At 33.3% G+C, this 17,360-nt stretch overlaps 1 protein-coding gene across 8 annotated transcripts in view; it reads right to left on the reverse strand.

Annotated features, from left to right (window-relative positions):
* LOC143252767 (uncharacterized) overlaps positions 1–17,360 on the reverse strand; it is a 183,940-nt gene that overhangs the window by 30,365 nt on the left and 136,215 nt on the right. For all 8 annotated transcript variants that reach the window (XM_076505426.1, XM_076505427.1, XM_076505429.1 and 5 more), the window contains 4 exons: positions 15,494–15,722; positions 6,755–7,006; positions 3,499–3,574; positions 2,832–3,038 (listed from right to left, as the gene is read on the reverse strand). In XM_076505426.1, the coding sequence (XP_076361541.1) occupies positions 2,832–3,038; positions 3,499–3,574; positions 6,755–7,006; positions 15,494–15,722 (764 nt within the window). The remainder of the gene's footprint in view (positions 1–2,831; positions 3,039–3,498; positions 3,575–6,754; positions 7,007–15,493; positions 15,723–17,360) is intronic.

Raw genomic sequence — 17,360 nt, forward strand, 5'->3', positions numbered from 1 at the left:
ACTGAATAGCACTGCACAGAAGTGATAGTGCAATGCCACTCTCTGGCTCCCACTGTGCTGAAGTGGATTGCCTCTAAAGATATATAGCATCCTCATCTTTTAGACAGAACTGCTCAGAAGCTGGACACACAGGTAACCTCCAGGATCCACTGCATGGAGGTGGAGATCATGTGGCAAATTGAGTCAGGAAGAGGAACATAACCAACATATATGTGAGAATATATGTTGACTGGTCCAGATGAAATAAAAACCACTTACTGGGAACCAACATCCAGGCGATGGTAGCATAAGGGATACAAAATTCACCCAAATGTACAAGATATTGGGTAGGCAAAAAGACAGACTCCTCTTTCTGTAGAATCCAAACAACATGAGTTGCATCTATCAGCAGCAGATATGTTTATTAAGATGACTCCAGTCCATATAGTAGTGTATACACAACCCAGAAACATGCATAAGTCAGACAAAGGCCTTGATCACCCAACAAGCTTGGGTGAATCCTTATGAATCAAGTTTGAAAGGTTTAGGTGTGGTACTGATACACAATCCCATGGTGTACAAACTGAAGAAAGCATCCAAACAGATGAGAAATAAGTAAATAGAGATAGACATTTGAGAAGTCTACCATGGTCATCCATAGTTTTGGAGAAAAAGAAAACCCAATTAAGCATGATAAAGAACTCCATGACAAATTGTGAAACGTTCATAAACTGGTTGAGGCAGGATTGACAGATCACATGATGGCAGTCCCCTGATTAGGTTTGGGGACTACATAAAGGATAGAGTAAAAACATGTAGAAGGTTGGCTGACAGACTCAACAGATTTCTATGACAGAAGGATCTGCATATCCTTAGTTAAACAAAAAGTGACAGTTAAGTCCTGAGTGAATGGGAAGAAGGGTCTTTATGACAAAACTGGAATCATCCAAAAAAATTGGTAATGGATATGTACCGCAGGGGATCAAAATTGGCCAAATGTGTTCCAGATGGGCAGGATAAGACCTGGTAGTCATTGAAACTGATGGCAATGATAAACCCAAAATCAAGATATATGGCAAAATTTGAACACCTAGGGGCAGAAACTAGTAAAAGAAGGGAGGCTGCAGAAGAAGAAACAATTATGGGAAAGGTTCTGGTATCATAATGTGACAAACCATCAACCAAAGTGTATAAAGTGGTCTCACAGATTCCACATATGATTCCAAATGTAGGAAATTCTCCAAAAATAGACTGATAGAGAAGATAGGCCATTTTACAACTCATCACAACGATGAGTGGAAGGTAGATGAACCTGTGACAAAACTTTATTTCCATTCAGATTCCAACAGCAACAAAATTGCATGTGAAGGGATAGGGCTGAATACAATAATCACACCTATGTGGAAGTAAGGAGAGAAAAGATATCCCTCTAAAACCCTTCAAGTATTGGTGGAATACCTCAAAAAGTACGTGTATGTTTGACAAGTACTGTAGGATAGCTGTAAAGATAAGTCAAAACCAAGAAACATGGCATGGGGGAAAAAGATAGGACTTTAAGAAACAGTCTGTTATCACCCACATTGGCACAAGTGACTTTAACTGCTGAAAGCCAAGAAAGGGTTGATCAGCCTGCTAAGAAGCTATAACATAATTGTCATAAGTCAAATGTAGTTAGAGACACGTTAAAACCAGCCATCAATTGAGAAATGAGAAGTCAGCATGAATTACAATGTGTGTGAAAGAAAGGAAAACAAGGCACTCTCAATATGGGTGTCATGTAACAAGAAAGGTACAGTATCATATGAAATCAGTGAAAACGATAAAATAAAACCCACTGGAAAAAAAAACCATATCAAAAAAGGCAGAGTTAGGTCTAGTATAGGCATGAAATGGCATGACAAAGTTAGGAGAAGGAGGAAAAAGACTGTCAAATTCTTTCTTGTCATGAATGGGTTTGGACAATGCAGGAGGAACCCAAACTTTCTGGGAGAAGATAAACGATTCTTATTATGACCATTTTCCAAAAATAGCTAAAAAATCCTCAGTCATTAACCCCAGACCTGAAGCATGTATAATGGCACTTGAAGTAGTGGTAAAAATATCAGAAGTTGTATAGCATATAGACTTTTGGAATTGATCTTAAGCTGTGAAGAAGTCAAAAATGAGAAAAAAATCAATAAAAAAAAGGTAAGTTATTGTAGCAAACTACTACAGACGATTTACTGTAGTAAATGAAAAGATCAAGGAAACCACTACTTCAAAAAAAATGAAAAAGCGAAAAGAGCACAACTGAAAAATATCAGCATTTGAGCACTGATTAACGGGAAGTGATAATTTGATATAATCAAACTGATGGTGTCACATGTGTCAAGAATGTTGTCACATGATGAGTCAACATGTAAGATGCAGTTAAGTCCTGTTAATCATAGGGTATGTGGGAGTGAAAAACTTGTGGTATGCAAAAAAATTTTGCATATAGAAGGCAGCACTGAACAAGAATAGAAGAGAAGGTAATGTACTGTACATGGATTATGTTTTCATAAACAATATGTATTTTAAAACTATAAATTATTGTTTTATCACACAAGAATTACCTGTAAGATAATAGGACATTTAATAACATATAACAGAGTAGTTATGGTTATGTTTACTAGTAAGTTATATCAAATATTACTACTGAAGATTCAGAACAATTACAGAATGAAATTTTGAACATTTAAAGTGTCAAGGCCAAAATGTACCTTTTGTTATAGCCCTATAAACTAGCAATATTTCTTCTTTTAAACATATGCTTGGATAATGCTTTTTAGTTTAAGTTATTAGGAAAAAGTAGCAACAAAATTAATTTTTACCTGTTGCTTTAGGATATGATCGGTGAATCCACAATCGAAGCATCACCAAAGCTTGTTGGATCATGTCATTGGGGTGCTCTTTCTTGATGCTATTTACATCAGATTTAGGAACATCAAGTTGACCTGCTAGCTGTATCCAGTCATGATTTAAGCCTTGGGCAATATCTGACAGATGAAGGTCAGCATGTTGGATATGCTCAAGTTTAGCTGTACAAAGTAATATAGTAAGATACAAAATTCTTCATACAGATAATATATATACATATCAAGACATAATACTAACAAAGAACTATGCTTTCATTCTTTTTATTTCCAAGTATTATCTCACAAATGTAAAATTCAAAAGGTCAGAAAGTATTAATTCCCATATTTTATGTGATGAAATTTTAATTCAAATCAGAACATTAGTTTCCAAAAAAATACATTTGAGCTCATGTTGTAAAACAAAGACACGTTAATAGTTGTTACTCAGATCTGATGTTTGATACAACAATATCTCCCTATCACTGACATAATAAATCTATGTTATATCATCAAATTTCATGCTTGTTTACACCTAGTAACTCGATTTATAAGAATGTGATATATGTTGTATATTTTTAATATCAACTGATATAGCAATTAATATCTACTTATTCTAAAAAATGTTTCTTGTAATCACACTTACTTGGTCCTGTTTTTTGGATAAAATCATATTTATTTTCTATTTTTAACACTTCTGTTGTTACTGGTTTCCTTTCAATCTAAAATAACAAAACTAATTTATTAAATCAAAATTCTTCTCATTTAAAAAAACTACAACTTTTGTTTATTAGTAATAAAAAATAAGATACACATATATTCTCAAATAATTCAAGGAAATCTGCACAACTTCTTCACATTTTTAAAGGTAAAGCTTTGTGAAAAGAAAAAACTGACAGAAAAGTATTAAAACTACAATAAGAAGAGATTTACATGAAATTTACAAAAAGGAATAGACACAGTTATAAGATATGAAAATAAAGAAAAAGCAGTTAATGGTAACAATATGATCACATCTATGTAGTAGTTTGAAGTTCTAAAGTGTGCCATATAGGAGGCTAGCTCTTTAGATGAGTTGGTAGAATATTTATATAGTGTGCCATGTATATATATTGTAATAATGAATTATGACATTGGTGTCCAGCTACTGATTGTCCAATGACCCTGAAGTTAGGCCCAAAGAAGGACCTTGTTTGTGAAAACTGATGAAGGTAATCGTTTTAATTGTTAAAAAATGCCTTAATAACAAGTGCTAGGGAAAGGTGGGTAGCCTTTTTAACTCAGCTGGGAGATCTCTCACCTAGTGTATGAGAGGTCTCAGGGTCAATTTTGTAGCAAAGACATATATCATAGAAAAAAATGAGGACACCCTACATAATCTTTTTTACAGTACTTTTCTCCTCTTTATTCAATTAGAAATAGAAAATGAGACAAATTTACCCAAATGGCTTTGATCTGTACTAAGATAAAGATGATTTTACTCCTGCATGGAGAATGTATTTTAAATTGAAAGAATTTTTTTAAAGTCAAGTTCAGCTATATTTTCTCACCATATGCACATAAGAACACTAGTCTTAATATTAAGAATGGGGAAGTAACCTTTCCTATGTATTTATTATCACATAATGTCTTACATACCAGAAATCATGATGAAAAAGAACAATACCTAATTTAATATACTAGTCAGATACATGTGATCATGTGTGGTACAGGTCTAAGAGCAGAATTAAGCATCTTCTTAGCTAAGCATATCCTTTTTAATTATAATATCTAAATAAAAGCATACTGTGCTAGAATGTTTAAAATCTTCACCTGAATCTACCTCAATAAAAATATTAAAAAAGGTTGAAGTCATAACAACTACATTTTATATAACAACACATTAAAATATTTTGAGAATACAACAAAAATTTACTTTAATCAATACTGTATAATTTTTATCTACCAGTTATATTTCATAATATTCTGTAATGCATTAATATTTCAAGTGATATGACGATTAAGTGAAGAAAAATTTCTATATATGAAGTCTAAAGTTACACAATTCATACACACAGTTGTTTGTTATTTCAAGATTAAAATCTATACGGTATCATTATTTTCAAAATAAATCATTTTGCTTTAAGAAAGGTATTTCCTTAAACATCCAGAGCATAATTTTATAAATTAAGAGTATTACAGTTTAAGACTGGATTATGTTACAAGTTATCGAGTAAGAGAGATTGGGAATACTCTATGGAATTGGGCTAATAAACACTAGTATATAAATATGGCATGATTTTTCTACATTCTTATTTTAATGTTATTTTTATTATGAAGTTATCATTAATATTTGAGACTGTGCAGTTTTCACAAAACTCTAGCCAAGAAAGTCATTAAACTGATTTTATTTGAGAAGATAATTCTTATTCTGCCCCTAGTGATCAATGATAGGTCTGAATGATTATAACAGTAAAAACTAGGTTTTGATACTTATGATGGACATAATAGATAATATATTGTGTAACTTTGTGCTTAAGAACAAAAGACAAACTGTTCTGTCCTTGACATTATGGCTGCAATGCTACACATTGTGCAAGAATGTAGGTAACTATGTTCGTCGACAGTATATCATGTAATATCTCAAGGTTATGACCTTCTTTAAATTTCAACAGAATTCATCAACAGTGACCTAAATGGTTCATGTATTCTGAGAATAGAGAATTACAAACTTTGGTATGTAATACTACTTTCTGTTAGATAATCTTCCGCCTCAAGACGAAGCTCTTAGTTTTATAAGTGAAGATTAAGAGTTCTTTCTTAGTAATTAATATGGATGTAATTCTGTATGTTATGAAATAAGTAGACAATTGTGTTCTCTAATGGTAGGCCAGGCAATATCTTTAAGTTATAACCTTACTTATGTTTCAATGAAATTGGCCAAAAGTGGTGCACAAATTGGTGGTGCACATGTCCTAAGAATATAGTATTATAGAATTTAGTATATAATAATATGATATGTTGATTAGTTCTCTCTCTTTTTAAGAGTTCAAACTCACATTTTGTGAGTGAAATTTAAGTCTTTTTTTTTTGTAAATAGCAATAACAAACTGAAGTTTAATGTGCATCATTAACTAATTCTTATTAAAACATCTGAGTGATAATCAGACAATAAAAGTGCTGTCCAGGAGCATCTGCAAAATGTATTCCAGATGAGAACAAACCATCCCAGAGCACAGGTCATTTGCTTTGAAATTTGAATGCGATGCTACGATTGATAATAGCTTATTTATCTAAACCTAATTTCATCATTTAAATTTAACTAGCATTATTTTTAATACATTTTTTTCATTTTCCTGAAATTCCAAGGGAAAATAAGTCTCCCACTCCTTTCTATATTCTGTAAATACCCATAGTGCTGTTTTATGTTCAATAAAAATCACATTACTTTGATTGCATTTGTGAGTTTGGAATAAAAAAGCATATTCATTGTATTTTTCCTTTCTTAAATTAACTCAAATCTGAAAACTTATAATTACTTTACAATAAATATTTTGTTGAATCTCCTGTTATTATCCAGACTTATCACATTGTTATAAGGTTAACTCAGTTTTACTTTAATTTTATTACAAGATGAACAAAAAGTGTGTGTTTATTGGTTTGCACAGGAGAATTACAGACAGTCTGAAGTTACTAGCAGATAAATCAAGGCTTGAGACTTTAACAAGTACTTGAAACAAATTACTATTTTATTTTGAATCCTGTCAGCTTGAATTTAAGCTATCATAGAATATAATTTTTCATTAACTCATCTTACAATGTGTAATGCATCTATGAATTAAGAGTACATACAAATATGTTATTTAAAGTAATATATTTCATACAAAAATGTCATACAATTTAAAGGCAATAGTCTCTCCTACCTTACAAATATCAGGTAATGCAATATTCAAGTTGCATATAGGAGTTTGTGGAGGTTCACCACGTCCCACCCTTGGTTCTCTCATAAAGGCTATCCTACCAACTGGATCCTGATCAGGATCTTTGACACGAACAATGAATGGTAACCTGTTTTCTTTGAAAGGTTGGAAGCTTAGAGTAAGTTGTTCCCCAGCCTTAGTAACTGGTACAAGGTTTCCAGCAAGTTCCAAAAACTGAGGTTTACCCTCCAAAACCTATTAATAAAATAAGATATATTAAATCTAAAGTTAACCAAATGTTTGGCATAACAAAGAATATTACATTACTGTACAAACAACTTTTACTGCAAGCAAGAAAATGCACATAAATATATCTCAGAAGAAAATAAAAGAAAGGTTGAATGTTAACATTTCCATTATCTAAAAATGTATATCAGATAGGTATTACTTCTCTAGACAAGAAAGAGCTCTTATCTGAAAATTTATTACTACACTTCAAGCCTTGATTGAAACTTCCACCTCTGTACGTATTAACTTGTACTGCACCAGCCAATGACATAATCATCATTAGACTACAACCCTTTGTCAAAGGAAGGGAAGGCAGGGGAACAACACATTCATCATGTGCAGGAATCCCCAGGAGCACTAGTATAGGAGCAAAAGTTCATTCTTGAAGAGAAGAAGCATACAGTTTTACTTTATAAATGTTCTCATTATGGTTTATGTAGTAATATTTATGATACTCTTAAAACTTATCTAATAAACAGAAAATGTTAAAGCAAAATTAACAGAAAAGGTACTTTTCCATAAGTTCATTATAGGGTTCCTCAAGGTTCAGTCAATGGCCCTCTCTTATCTATTATTTATGCAAATAATTGAATTATGGTATGTTTAAGTGATACTTACAATCTGTATGTCAATGATATGACTTTTACTACAAAGGCTGACACTCTTGCTCCTTGTTCTAAAATAATTGATAATATCTTGTTCTCTGTTGGTATCAGGCTTTTTCAAAATTGCCTGGTTTTAAATATTTGATATTTAGGGTACAGGTAAATAAAGATTTGAGTCTTAATGGCATTACTCTACATAGGATTCATTTCATCAATATTTTAGGAGTATTATTTAGAATAATCTTAGATGGAATGAACAAACTGAAAGGATTTCTAAAAACTTGCCAGAATTAGTCTTTATGATAACATGGTGTAAAGGGGGATGATTCTGCTTCAGGTCCCCTATAAAATCTCTCATGCCTCTATTTCTCAGTTGATCAGCTAAACATGAGTATATAGTGTGGTTAAGGGTAGTAAGTCTGACCATACAGTATTGTAGAAATACTTTAGTGAAGGAAGAAACTAGTAAAGGGAGGAAGGATCCCAACCCATTTACATTCTAAGGACAGTGACTGACCAAATGACCATGAATGGTTTGGTCCAGAGTGTAGTGCAGTGGCCTGCAATACACTTTTAGGCAACACCTCAATCCTATTTTAATCAAGGTGTGCATTATTTAGTCTCATACCAGTAGGATTACCTCTCAAGTGACTTGAGACTCTAAAAGCAAGGGTTTTCCTGTTATTACAAGAAAGGAACCAACAGAGGTACATGAGCTAGACAGGAATTTGGTACCCTTTGCAAAAGGTCCCATACTTACGGACTATGTAATGGATTACTATGAATAGGGACAGAAAGTGTTAGCCAGGTGTGAGAGTTGGCACACATCTGGTGCTATTGGTGTTTTGCTGTTTTGTGAAGCACAACTTTAAAGTAAAAATATAGTAATATACTGCAGAAGAAGTTTTGTGGAAGATTCCATCTAAATGTTGATTTAAGTACATAAAATATTCCCTCCAAGGAATCGAAAGTCATGTGGTAGGTTTCATGATTTCCATTATAGAGACAACAATATATAATAATGGTAATTAGAGAGCTGAAAAACAGGAGTCTTTAGAAAGACTAGAGAATGGCAAAAGGAGGTAGCCAAAACTAAAAGGCAGATGAAACAATATGTTGAAACAGTGGAACACTAATATTTCTGTGGTCATCCACATCCCTGCCTACAAGACCTTGTCAAAAAGACATTGATGGTGAGAGACAAGAGAAGCTGTAAGATAATTAATTTGATGGAAGATAAAATGAGAAAAGCAAAAGATATCTTCTTCCACGAAAAAAACCAAACAAACCTTATAAGTAATTTAACACAACTTGTCAATATGGAAGGGTATAAGTCACAAAAAGAAGAGGAATACCATGGCAAGAAAATATTATGTTGAGTGCCTAGTACTGAAGCATTGTGACAAGTTAACACTAAACTGCTTAAACAGGACAGAGAAGATGGTTAGGGTCAGAGTGATTCTATAGAAAAGAAATGGAAAGAAGAGTGACTGGAGAAAACATCTGATCACATTCCCAGGCAGATCAGAGAAAGGAATGGTCCATGAATAAAATTAACTTAATATTGTGGTGGAATGTGCAGGAGATGTTCCAGGCAAACATGCTGAGCAACATCTCCTGCAAGCAAGAAAAAAAATAAGTGTTTCAAAAGAGAGATAATACAGGGAATATGTAAAATCCCAAACAGCCAAACAAACATTCCAGTCTAGAAGAGGAATTGGACAAGGAGGGCAGTTGATGAGAAGGGCTTGGAAGAAACCCATAAGAATCAGAGAAAGAAAAGAATAGCAAAAGAAGAGACCAAAAGTCATTGACACAGCTGCTGTGTAACAAGCAACTGAAGAAACGGTTAAATTGCTCTTAGAAAGGCAGATTAAAAAAAAAGTGGAATGAGGGAAAGTTGGATAATCTGAAGGAAGGGAGTAATTAATAAATGAGCAGTGATAAACCATCTATTTGTATTCATAAGGTGCACAAGTGGATGACCAAGAAGAACAGGCAATAAAACAGGCTACTCTGTGAAAAAATCCCAACTATATTGCAAAGAATTACATAAAAGCCACAAACGGAGATAGAAGGCATGTTTCAATTCAACATAAAAATGACCTCCAAACTGGAAGTAGAAGAGATTTTTCAGATATCATGAAGCATAGAAGTGGAAACTACAACTGAAAGGAACAAGGTAAAAGACATAGCAAACAGTGTCATGAACAAGAGACAGAACCCTTGGAATAAACCAAAGAGAAGAATAGAATGAGGAAAGAAATTGGTTTAATCCTATATAAAGCATCTACCACCACAGCTGCAGACTCTGGGACTGGCAACCAGAAAAGTGAAGGTTGGGTGTTCCAAAGTGTCACAAAAGCATTGATGAGAGGATTTATCAAGGCATAAAAAAACTTACTAATACATCAGAAGATGAACAGACAACTCTGTGAGAAGGATCCAGTATAAATTATACAGTCAATATATCATTAAGTTCAAAGTTCATGAGATATAACAGACTGATAAATGAATGTGATAGTCATGGGCTCAAAAGAAAATTGCCAGAATCAGAGAGCAAAGGTTCTAAAAGGAAGTGGCTCTCTGCAAGATACTTTTTATTATAAGGAACAACACTGGCATTGCTCAAATGGATCATAATAAAGTTACAAGACAGACTAAGCTGAAGATGATGGCAAGCTCAATGAGAATCCAAAACATTGAGAACATTGATATGAAGTGACTGGTCTTCTGAAGACTAAAACTACAGATAGTGCAGGTGATTGGTCTTACCCCTCACAGAAAGAGAGGCACTGGTGAACAAGTGCACATCCATACAAGATTTAGTAAGAGGGATGCCCAGTATTATGTGAAACCAATTGAACCATGAGAGTGAGAGGAGAGGAGACAACGGATCCCTAAACATTTTCAATTGATCTGCCACAGTTTATCAAAGTGGATGCACATGAGCATGTCTAAAAAGAACAAGGGTTCTTGAGCAAAGCCAGAATCCCCAAAAGGAGACAAAATTTCTCACTCATCATATTTCATTCCAAAAATAAAAGTAGTGGATGAAATTATTTTAAATTTGAAAAAAAAAAACGTTGTTAAAGGTATGCAAAAAATTAGTTTTGAATTTTCTACTATTTCTATTAAAAAAACTGTTATTTATGGTAGTTATTTGTATCCAGACTATGAATAGTTCATGTGTAAGATGATTTTCATGTTAAATATAGAAATATTTTTTTTTATCTTACAGTTTTCAAATTTTATTTGCATAACCTCTAGTACTTCCTAAATGAATAGGCCTGGCATGGCCAGATGGTTACAGTGCTTAATTCACAATTTGAGATTCACAGGGTCTAGTCCCTGTTCCACCAAACATGCTCACCTTTTCAGCCATAGGACATTATAATGTGGTGGCCAATCTCACTATTTTTTGGCAAGAGAAGCCCAAGTTGACAGAGGTTGGTGATGTCTAACTGCCCTCCCTCTAGTTTTTACTGCAAAATTTTGAAAAATTCAAAATAAACCTAAATGAGCATCAAAAGTTTTTAAGATAAAAGTTTATTATTTATTTTTTATGTTTTCTATCATATCTCCAATTATTATAATTAATGTACAGTGCAATGCAATGTTTAAAATTAAGAAATGAAAATTTGTAAATATCTTTGAACTTTTCATTGAAAAATTTAAAATATCTTCTTTGGATCATATGTGTAATTTAACATCTTTACCTTTTCACTTATAGATTATTTTTAATGTTTTACTTTACTCAAGTTTAATTATTGTTTTAGAAGTCACTTGTGAAATAATAGAATAAAAAATTAGATAATATAAAATGTATTTAATAATTCTAATTTCATTAAAATGCATTGGTAGTAAAGTGATTTAATTAAATTTTTAATGTAACTCAATAGCATTTCATGATATGCAAAAAAAATAGTTTAAAGAGTGCACTAGAAGTCATAGGTTACGATTTTGGTAACCAGAAACCCCATCTCTTTAAAACATGGAAGAGAAGGCTGAACTTAATTAGTAAATGAGTTGAAAAAAGATTCCCAAGAGAATTATATACTAAGTAGGGGTCAAGGCAGCCTTGGAGTACTTGAACACCTAACCCAAACCTGAAGAAGAAGATGAGAGATCACAGCTGAGGACACTTCCTGCAATGGTGCAAGAAGAAACCAGTCATGATTAAGTAGTGCAGATGGAGAACAAAGTAAATGCATCCTCCAGGCAAACATTCATGGGGATCAGTTGAAATTGTATGAGGCTATCACTAATCTGAAGGGAATGGTGAGAAACTGAAAGTTCTGACTGAGGAAGCAACAAATCAGAATGTGGATTAAGGTCTGAAATATCAATGTAGGTCAATCATAGCCAAAGAGAGAACACCCACCTAAAATTGAGAAATCTATTCCACTTTGAACTTAAGGGTGACAAGAAACTGAATAAAGAACAGGAGATCTAGGACAGATGAACAGTCCACAATTTTGCTGAAACCAACAAAACGATGAGAGTAAAACCTCAGAGAGGAGCTACGGGCCTGTTCTACACTACTTATAATCTTTAGAGAAGACACAGCATCTTCCTGTCCCTAAAAGTGCAAGGAATCTGTGAGGTACTCAAAGACAACTGGAGAAGGAAAAAAAAGGATGTTGTTTGCAAAAAGACAAGGAAAGTCTGTGCAAAGGCATGTGATTCAAAAGTTTTTTGTAAAGGGATTCTACATGTGTGCAAATAGCAAGAATCAAACTTCCACTAGAGTGGGCCTCAGTGGTAGCTTCAAAAACAATTAATCTTTGTGATATATCATATCCTCCATCTTGAAGAGAGAACATCAAAAAGAAGCAAAAACACAGTAAGCATAAGAAGAGGCAACCTAGTAAAATTCTCTAGGATAAAAATTTCTAAGGACCCATGAATTATGAAAACCAGAAAATAAAAATAGGTATGGATAATTGTTGTCAAGCAGTTTCTGCTCCAGATTCTAAAGCATAATGAAATCCCCCAAAACCTTCTCTTGAAGGAAGGGTACCAGGTGGACGAACTGGGATGTAGACTGGGGGAAGCAAACACTCAAAAATGGAACATCTCAGTCAAACGAATTCCAAAAACAAAGAAGCTGAACTGACTAGAATAGAACAGTAGAAGGGGCTGAGGCCAAGATGATGGTCCAATTGTCTGCAGAAAAGTTTTCAGAGTATTTATACAGAGCCTCCCAGAAAGGTGATGAATAGATAGACATAGAAGAACTTGACCAAGAGACAGATGAAGACAAACTGATTGAAAGCATGTGAGTGACAAAGTAAGAGAATGGAGAAACACCAAGATGGTACAAGAGATCTCAAAGAACTGAAACAGAAGGAAGCTACAATAATCTCAATCATATTCCAGAGATTAAATCTCTTGAGGATAAAGAGGATCAAGGCAGTTGAGAGTCAGTGTGAAACTGATATAAAAATGTAACAACACAAATACCTAAACCAGGGGTGAGGGGGAAAATAAGATATTCAGAAGAAGGAGGCAAATGCTGCAACATAGCCTAAGACTTAGTAATAACAGCTTAGGAAATAGAAAGAATGTCACATATCTAAGCAATTAATACAGCAAAAGATGTAAGTTTGGCTAGCTATTCCTCATGAAGCAGAGAAATATCAGAAGTGGGAACAAATAATCATACTCACTGAGAAATTAAAAAGGTTCAACCAAAGCAACATAAACAGGAGATCAAGAATCTTACATCTGAGATGAAGAAAGTAAACACGTCCAGTCACCTGGTACACAATAGCAGAAAACATCATTAACTGTCAGAATGCCTCCAGTCACCACTGAAACAGTAAAAAACAACTCACGTAGTTGAGTGTCAAGACCTAGGTATATGGAAATTCATTTGCAAAATGATCCACAAAATCATTTCTTTGTTGTGATCGATAAGTGATGCTTTAAATGGAAATAAAAGTATGTTAGTGAAGTGAAAGGTAAATAAAATGTTAAATTTTATACTTATAAGTCCATAGACTTATCCTGTCCTATCAGGGGATACTATCCAGGTTAACAAACACTGCTTTAGAATCACGTAATTCGAGGAGCAGGTGTATTATTTGAGAGTTGAAAAATGCTTCCACCTGGTGGTGGTAAGCTAAACAACATGACATACAAGGCATAATTGTCCCTTCACTTTAATGAGAAGTAAACACTCCAGCATGGGTTACAATATCTGTGGATGGAGAGAAAACCAATTATTTACTTCTAGGCACAAAAGTACACAGGAGAAAGTCCAAAACATCACACTTTCAAATAACCAACAAAAGAAAACAAATCAAAGGCAGCTTATCCCACAGTGGCTTTGTTTTCATTTCTAATAGTTCACTTAAGAGCTGTGTCAAATACTGTTGATTGGAACAGCATTTTGTGAGGTAAATTTGTTTTGTTAGAGCATATAATATTGACCCATCTGCTTCATCCACTCTAAAATATCCAACCCTGGATCCCATTGCTGCAAGTCCACAAATTCACCACTGTCCCACAGGGGTACTGAAAATCCAACAGACTAAAAGAAGTTACAGGAAAAAACCAATTTAAATTCTCTCCAAAATGTTGAGAAATGCCTTCAGTTGCAGCTTCAGAGCTCCCCAAATGATGACCACAGATTCAAATACATGTCTCCATCTCACTATGAATAAACTTACTGACAGTCTCAACTGAGAGTGACTCTCTATCCCCACCCTCAACTGATGTATGATGTTAGATATCAGCAGTGGGATAGGAGAGACCTTACTTGCCAATGTGCTGGAAATAATAATATGGTAATTCATATTGCAAATTAGATTACTAATTGGAATAAAATAAATATTTTTAAAAATTATTAGTAAGAAAATCAACTAAATAACAAGGATAACATTCAGCATTTCTCTGCATGATCATAATCATGGGAAAATCATTAGTGAAACTTTGTTGAGAAAAAGTTATAACATTATCAGGGAGCATTGATATTGGTGGAGAGGGTCAAGAGATAAATATTGCCAAGGGTAGTTGAGTGGGGTATAAAATAGAAGAGCAAGTGAGAAAATGTCATACCAATACTCACATGAGCAAAAGAAGAAATCCTGGCAAACAAGTAATACTTATGAGTAAGAAAGGAAGTAAGAATGTTTTCGAAATGCTTGATGGCAAATACAGTGCAGAGTGATCAGAAATTTACTACTCAGATCATTACTTTTCAGAAAGGTCTCTTAGAGAAAATATTATCATAGACCAGGTCTCAGCAGTCATTCCTAGAAAAAGTATATGATAGGGAGGTAAAAACAAAATATCAGTATGCAGACTTAGGCAGAGACAGCAGACAATCTGGGCTACTGTAATAAATGGCAAAAACAATTTTAGTAAAACAAGCGATGGCACTCTGATGTCCCAAAAAGTTTAAGCAAAGAAGTACAATCTTTGAACAACTATAAAAAAATTTTAAAAAATAAGTAATGAGATGCCAATATTTTGTAACTGACATTCAGATATTTTTGTATAAGTGAGTATTCTTTAAAAAAGAGAAGTGACAGCTAAAATTTTGTTTTGGAGCTCAAAAATGAAATATAACAAAAGACCTATAAAAAAGTCTCAACCATTCATAGTTCTTAGATTAATGCTGATTTAACTTAATGTAAAGAGTATGTAGTAGCATTAGGGAAAAAAAAGTTAGAAAAATTCAAGTAGACGTTTTATATGTCTAACCACTAATGGTAGGACTTCTTGATACAAGTAGGAAAGATTAGTTCAAAAGCCTTGTCTTACAAATTACTATATAAAATAATAAAATTATATGGTCAAACAAATGTGCATACTAAAAATTAAAACTATATTAACTCACCTCAACGTCACGACTTTTAGCTATTTCTGTAAAGTTTTCTTGTATTTCCAGTGTTTTCTCTTTCTTGTCATCTGTCATACAAAAGACTCGAAGCTCAGCCTCCATAGTTTGATAACGCTTGGCAAACACCACAAATTTTACCATGAATGGTACATAGATAACTTCTCTATATAGTTCAGTTGCATAATTTCCAACTTCATTAACATGTCTACAGTCCATCAACCAAAACCTGCAGTAAATAATGAATATGCACATTACAAATTTCTCTTCTTTTTACCAAAAGTAAAATTTAGAACATAATATGAAATGTAAAAGCTTAACAGATTCTTTGATTCAACATTAGAGAGTTTTGTCCATTCAAGGATTATCATCATGGCATGGGTCAACAAAACAAAATACATATACTGCTGGTGAAAATCTGAGGGCCAATGAACATAAAGAACAAATATACATTTTGCATTGTTAGACTCAACCACTTATTTGAGTAGAGCTTCGAAACAAGAAAATAAGAAAAAGGAAAATAAAAATGAAAAACATTTTTAGCATTTAATAGGGAAAATGTGAAGACTATGAAATCAGCCTAAATACTAGCTGGTCAAGAGTTTAAGACCATACCAAAAAGAAGTCCTAAACAGGGTAGGAAATGCCCAACAAGAGGTCTCAGTTGTGAGTTGCATGGCCGTCATTGCGAATAACTTCAAACATTCGTTTTGGCATGGTCGATATAAGCATTTGTAGAAGGCTGGATGGAATGTTATTCCAAATGGTGAAGATGGCTTCACGAAGATCATGCACTGTTTGGAATTCATGTCCATTTCTATAGACTTCTCTTGCCATCCACCCTCAAACATTTTCAATGGGGTTCAGTTTGGGTGAACATGCTGGGTGGTCCAAAAGAATCATATTATTCACCATGAAAAAGTCCTTTGTTTTGTGGGCATTGTGGATTGCAGCATTTTATTTTTATTTTCCTTTTTATTATTTTCATCTTTTGAAGCTCTACTCAAATAAGTGGTCGAGTCTAACAATGTAAAATGCAGATTTTTTCTTTATGTTCATTGGCCTTAAGATTTTGGCCAGCAGTGTATAGTTACATTTCTTGGAACAGTGATTTGTTTATAATATCTATGAAGTTTTTTCGTCATTTGTAACTCATAATTTAGTAATCTAAATGAATTTAGGTGTGTGAAAAATGTTATGGTATTGCATCTAATTTATTATTTGATATTATAAAGAGAACTAACTCTTTAATGATTATATTACTGATTTTTCTTCTTTTTTCACAAGAGATAAAACTAAAAATATGAGTTATATAGAGTTTTATGGGCTTGGCCACACCCTTTCAAAAACCCATAAATATTATATAACATTACTGTTATAAGAGGCCTAACTGTATTTCTTGGTTTGCTGACCCAAGCCATGCTGATACACCTTGAATAGGCAAATATTCAATCCAGAGCAGAGAGTGCTTACTGCAAAATATATTTTCAAAAGCAGTAATCAAATCTTGGATTAAGTTGTGTCATCACTTCAAAATTTCAAAACATACTTTCTCCCCTATAATACTACTATTTATGGACAAAAATATACTTTGTAACATATACTTCAATAAGATAAGTTTGAAAATTATATCTTTGTTGAGTATCGTAAAATATTTAATGCAGAATTATCTTTTATTTTTTCATGTCAAAACAAATAATTACATTCAATCCTTTTGATATACAATTAATAAGGTAAACATGATAAAGAACAAAAGTTCAAAGCTGAAAATTAACAAACTCCAATCTCTAATTGTATACATTCAGCTACCTATACATTTATTAAGCAATCTACATGTCTGGCTCTAAACAATTGTCTAAAGTCATCT

Source organism: Tachypleus tridentatus, chromosome 6, assembly GCF_004210375.1.
Source record: "Tachypleus tridentatus isolate NWPU-2018 chromosome 6, ASM421037v1, whole genome shotgun sequence".
In the NCBI taxonomy this organism is placed as follows: domain Eukaryota; kingdom Metazoa; phylum Arthropoda; class Merostomata; order Xiphosura; family Limulidae; genus Tachypleus; species Tachypleus tridentatus.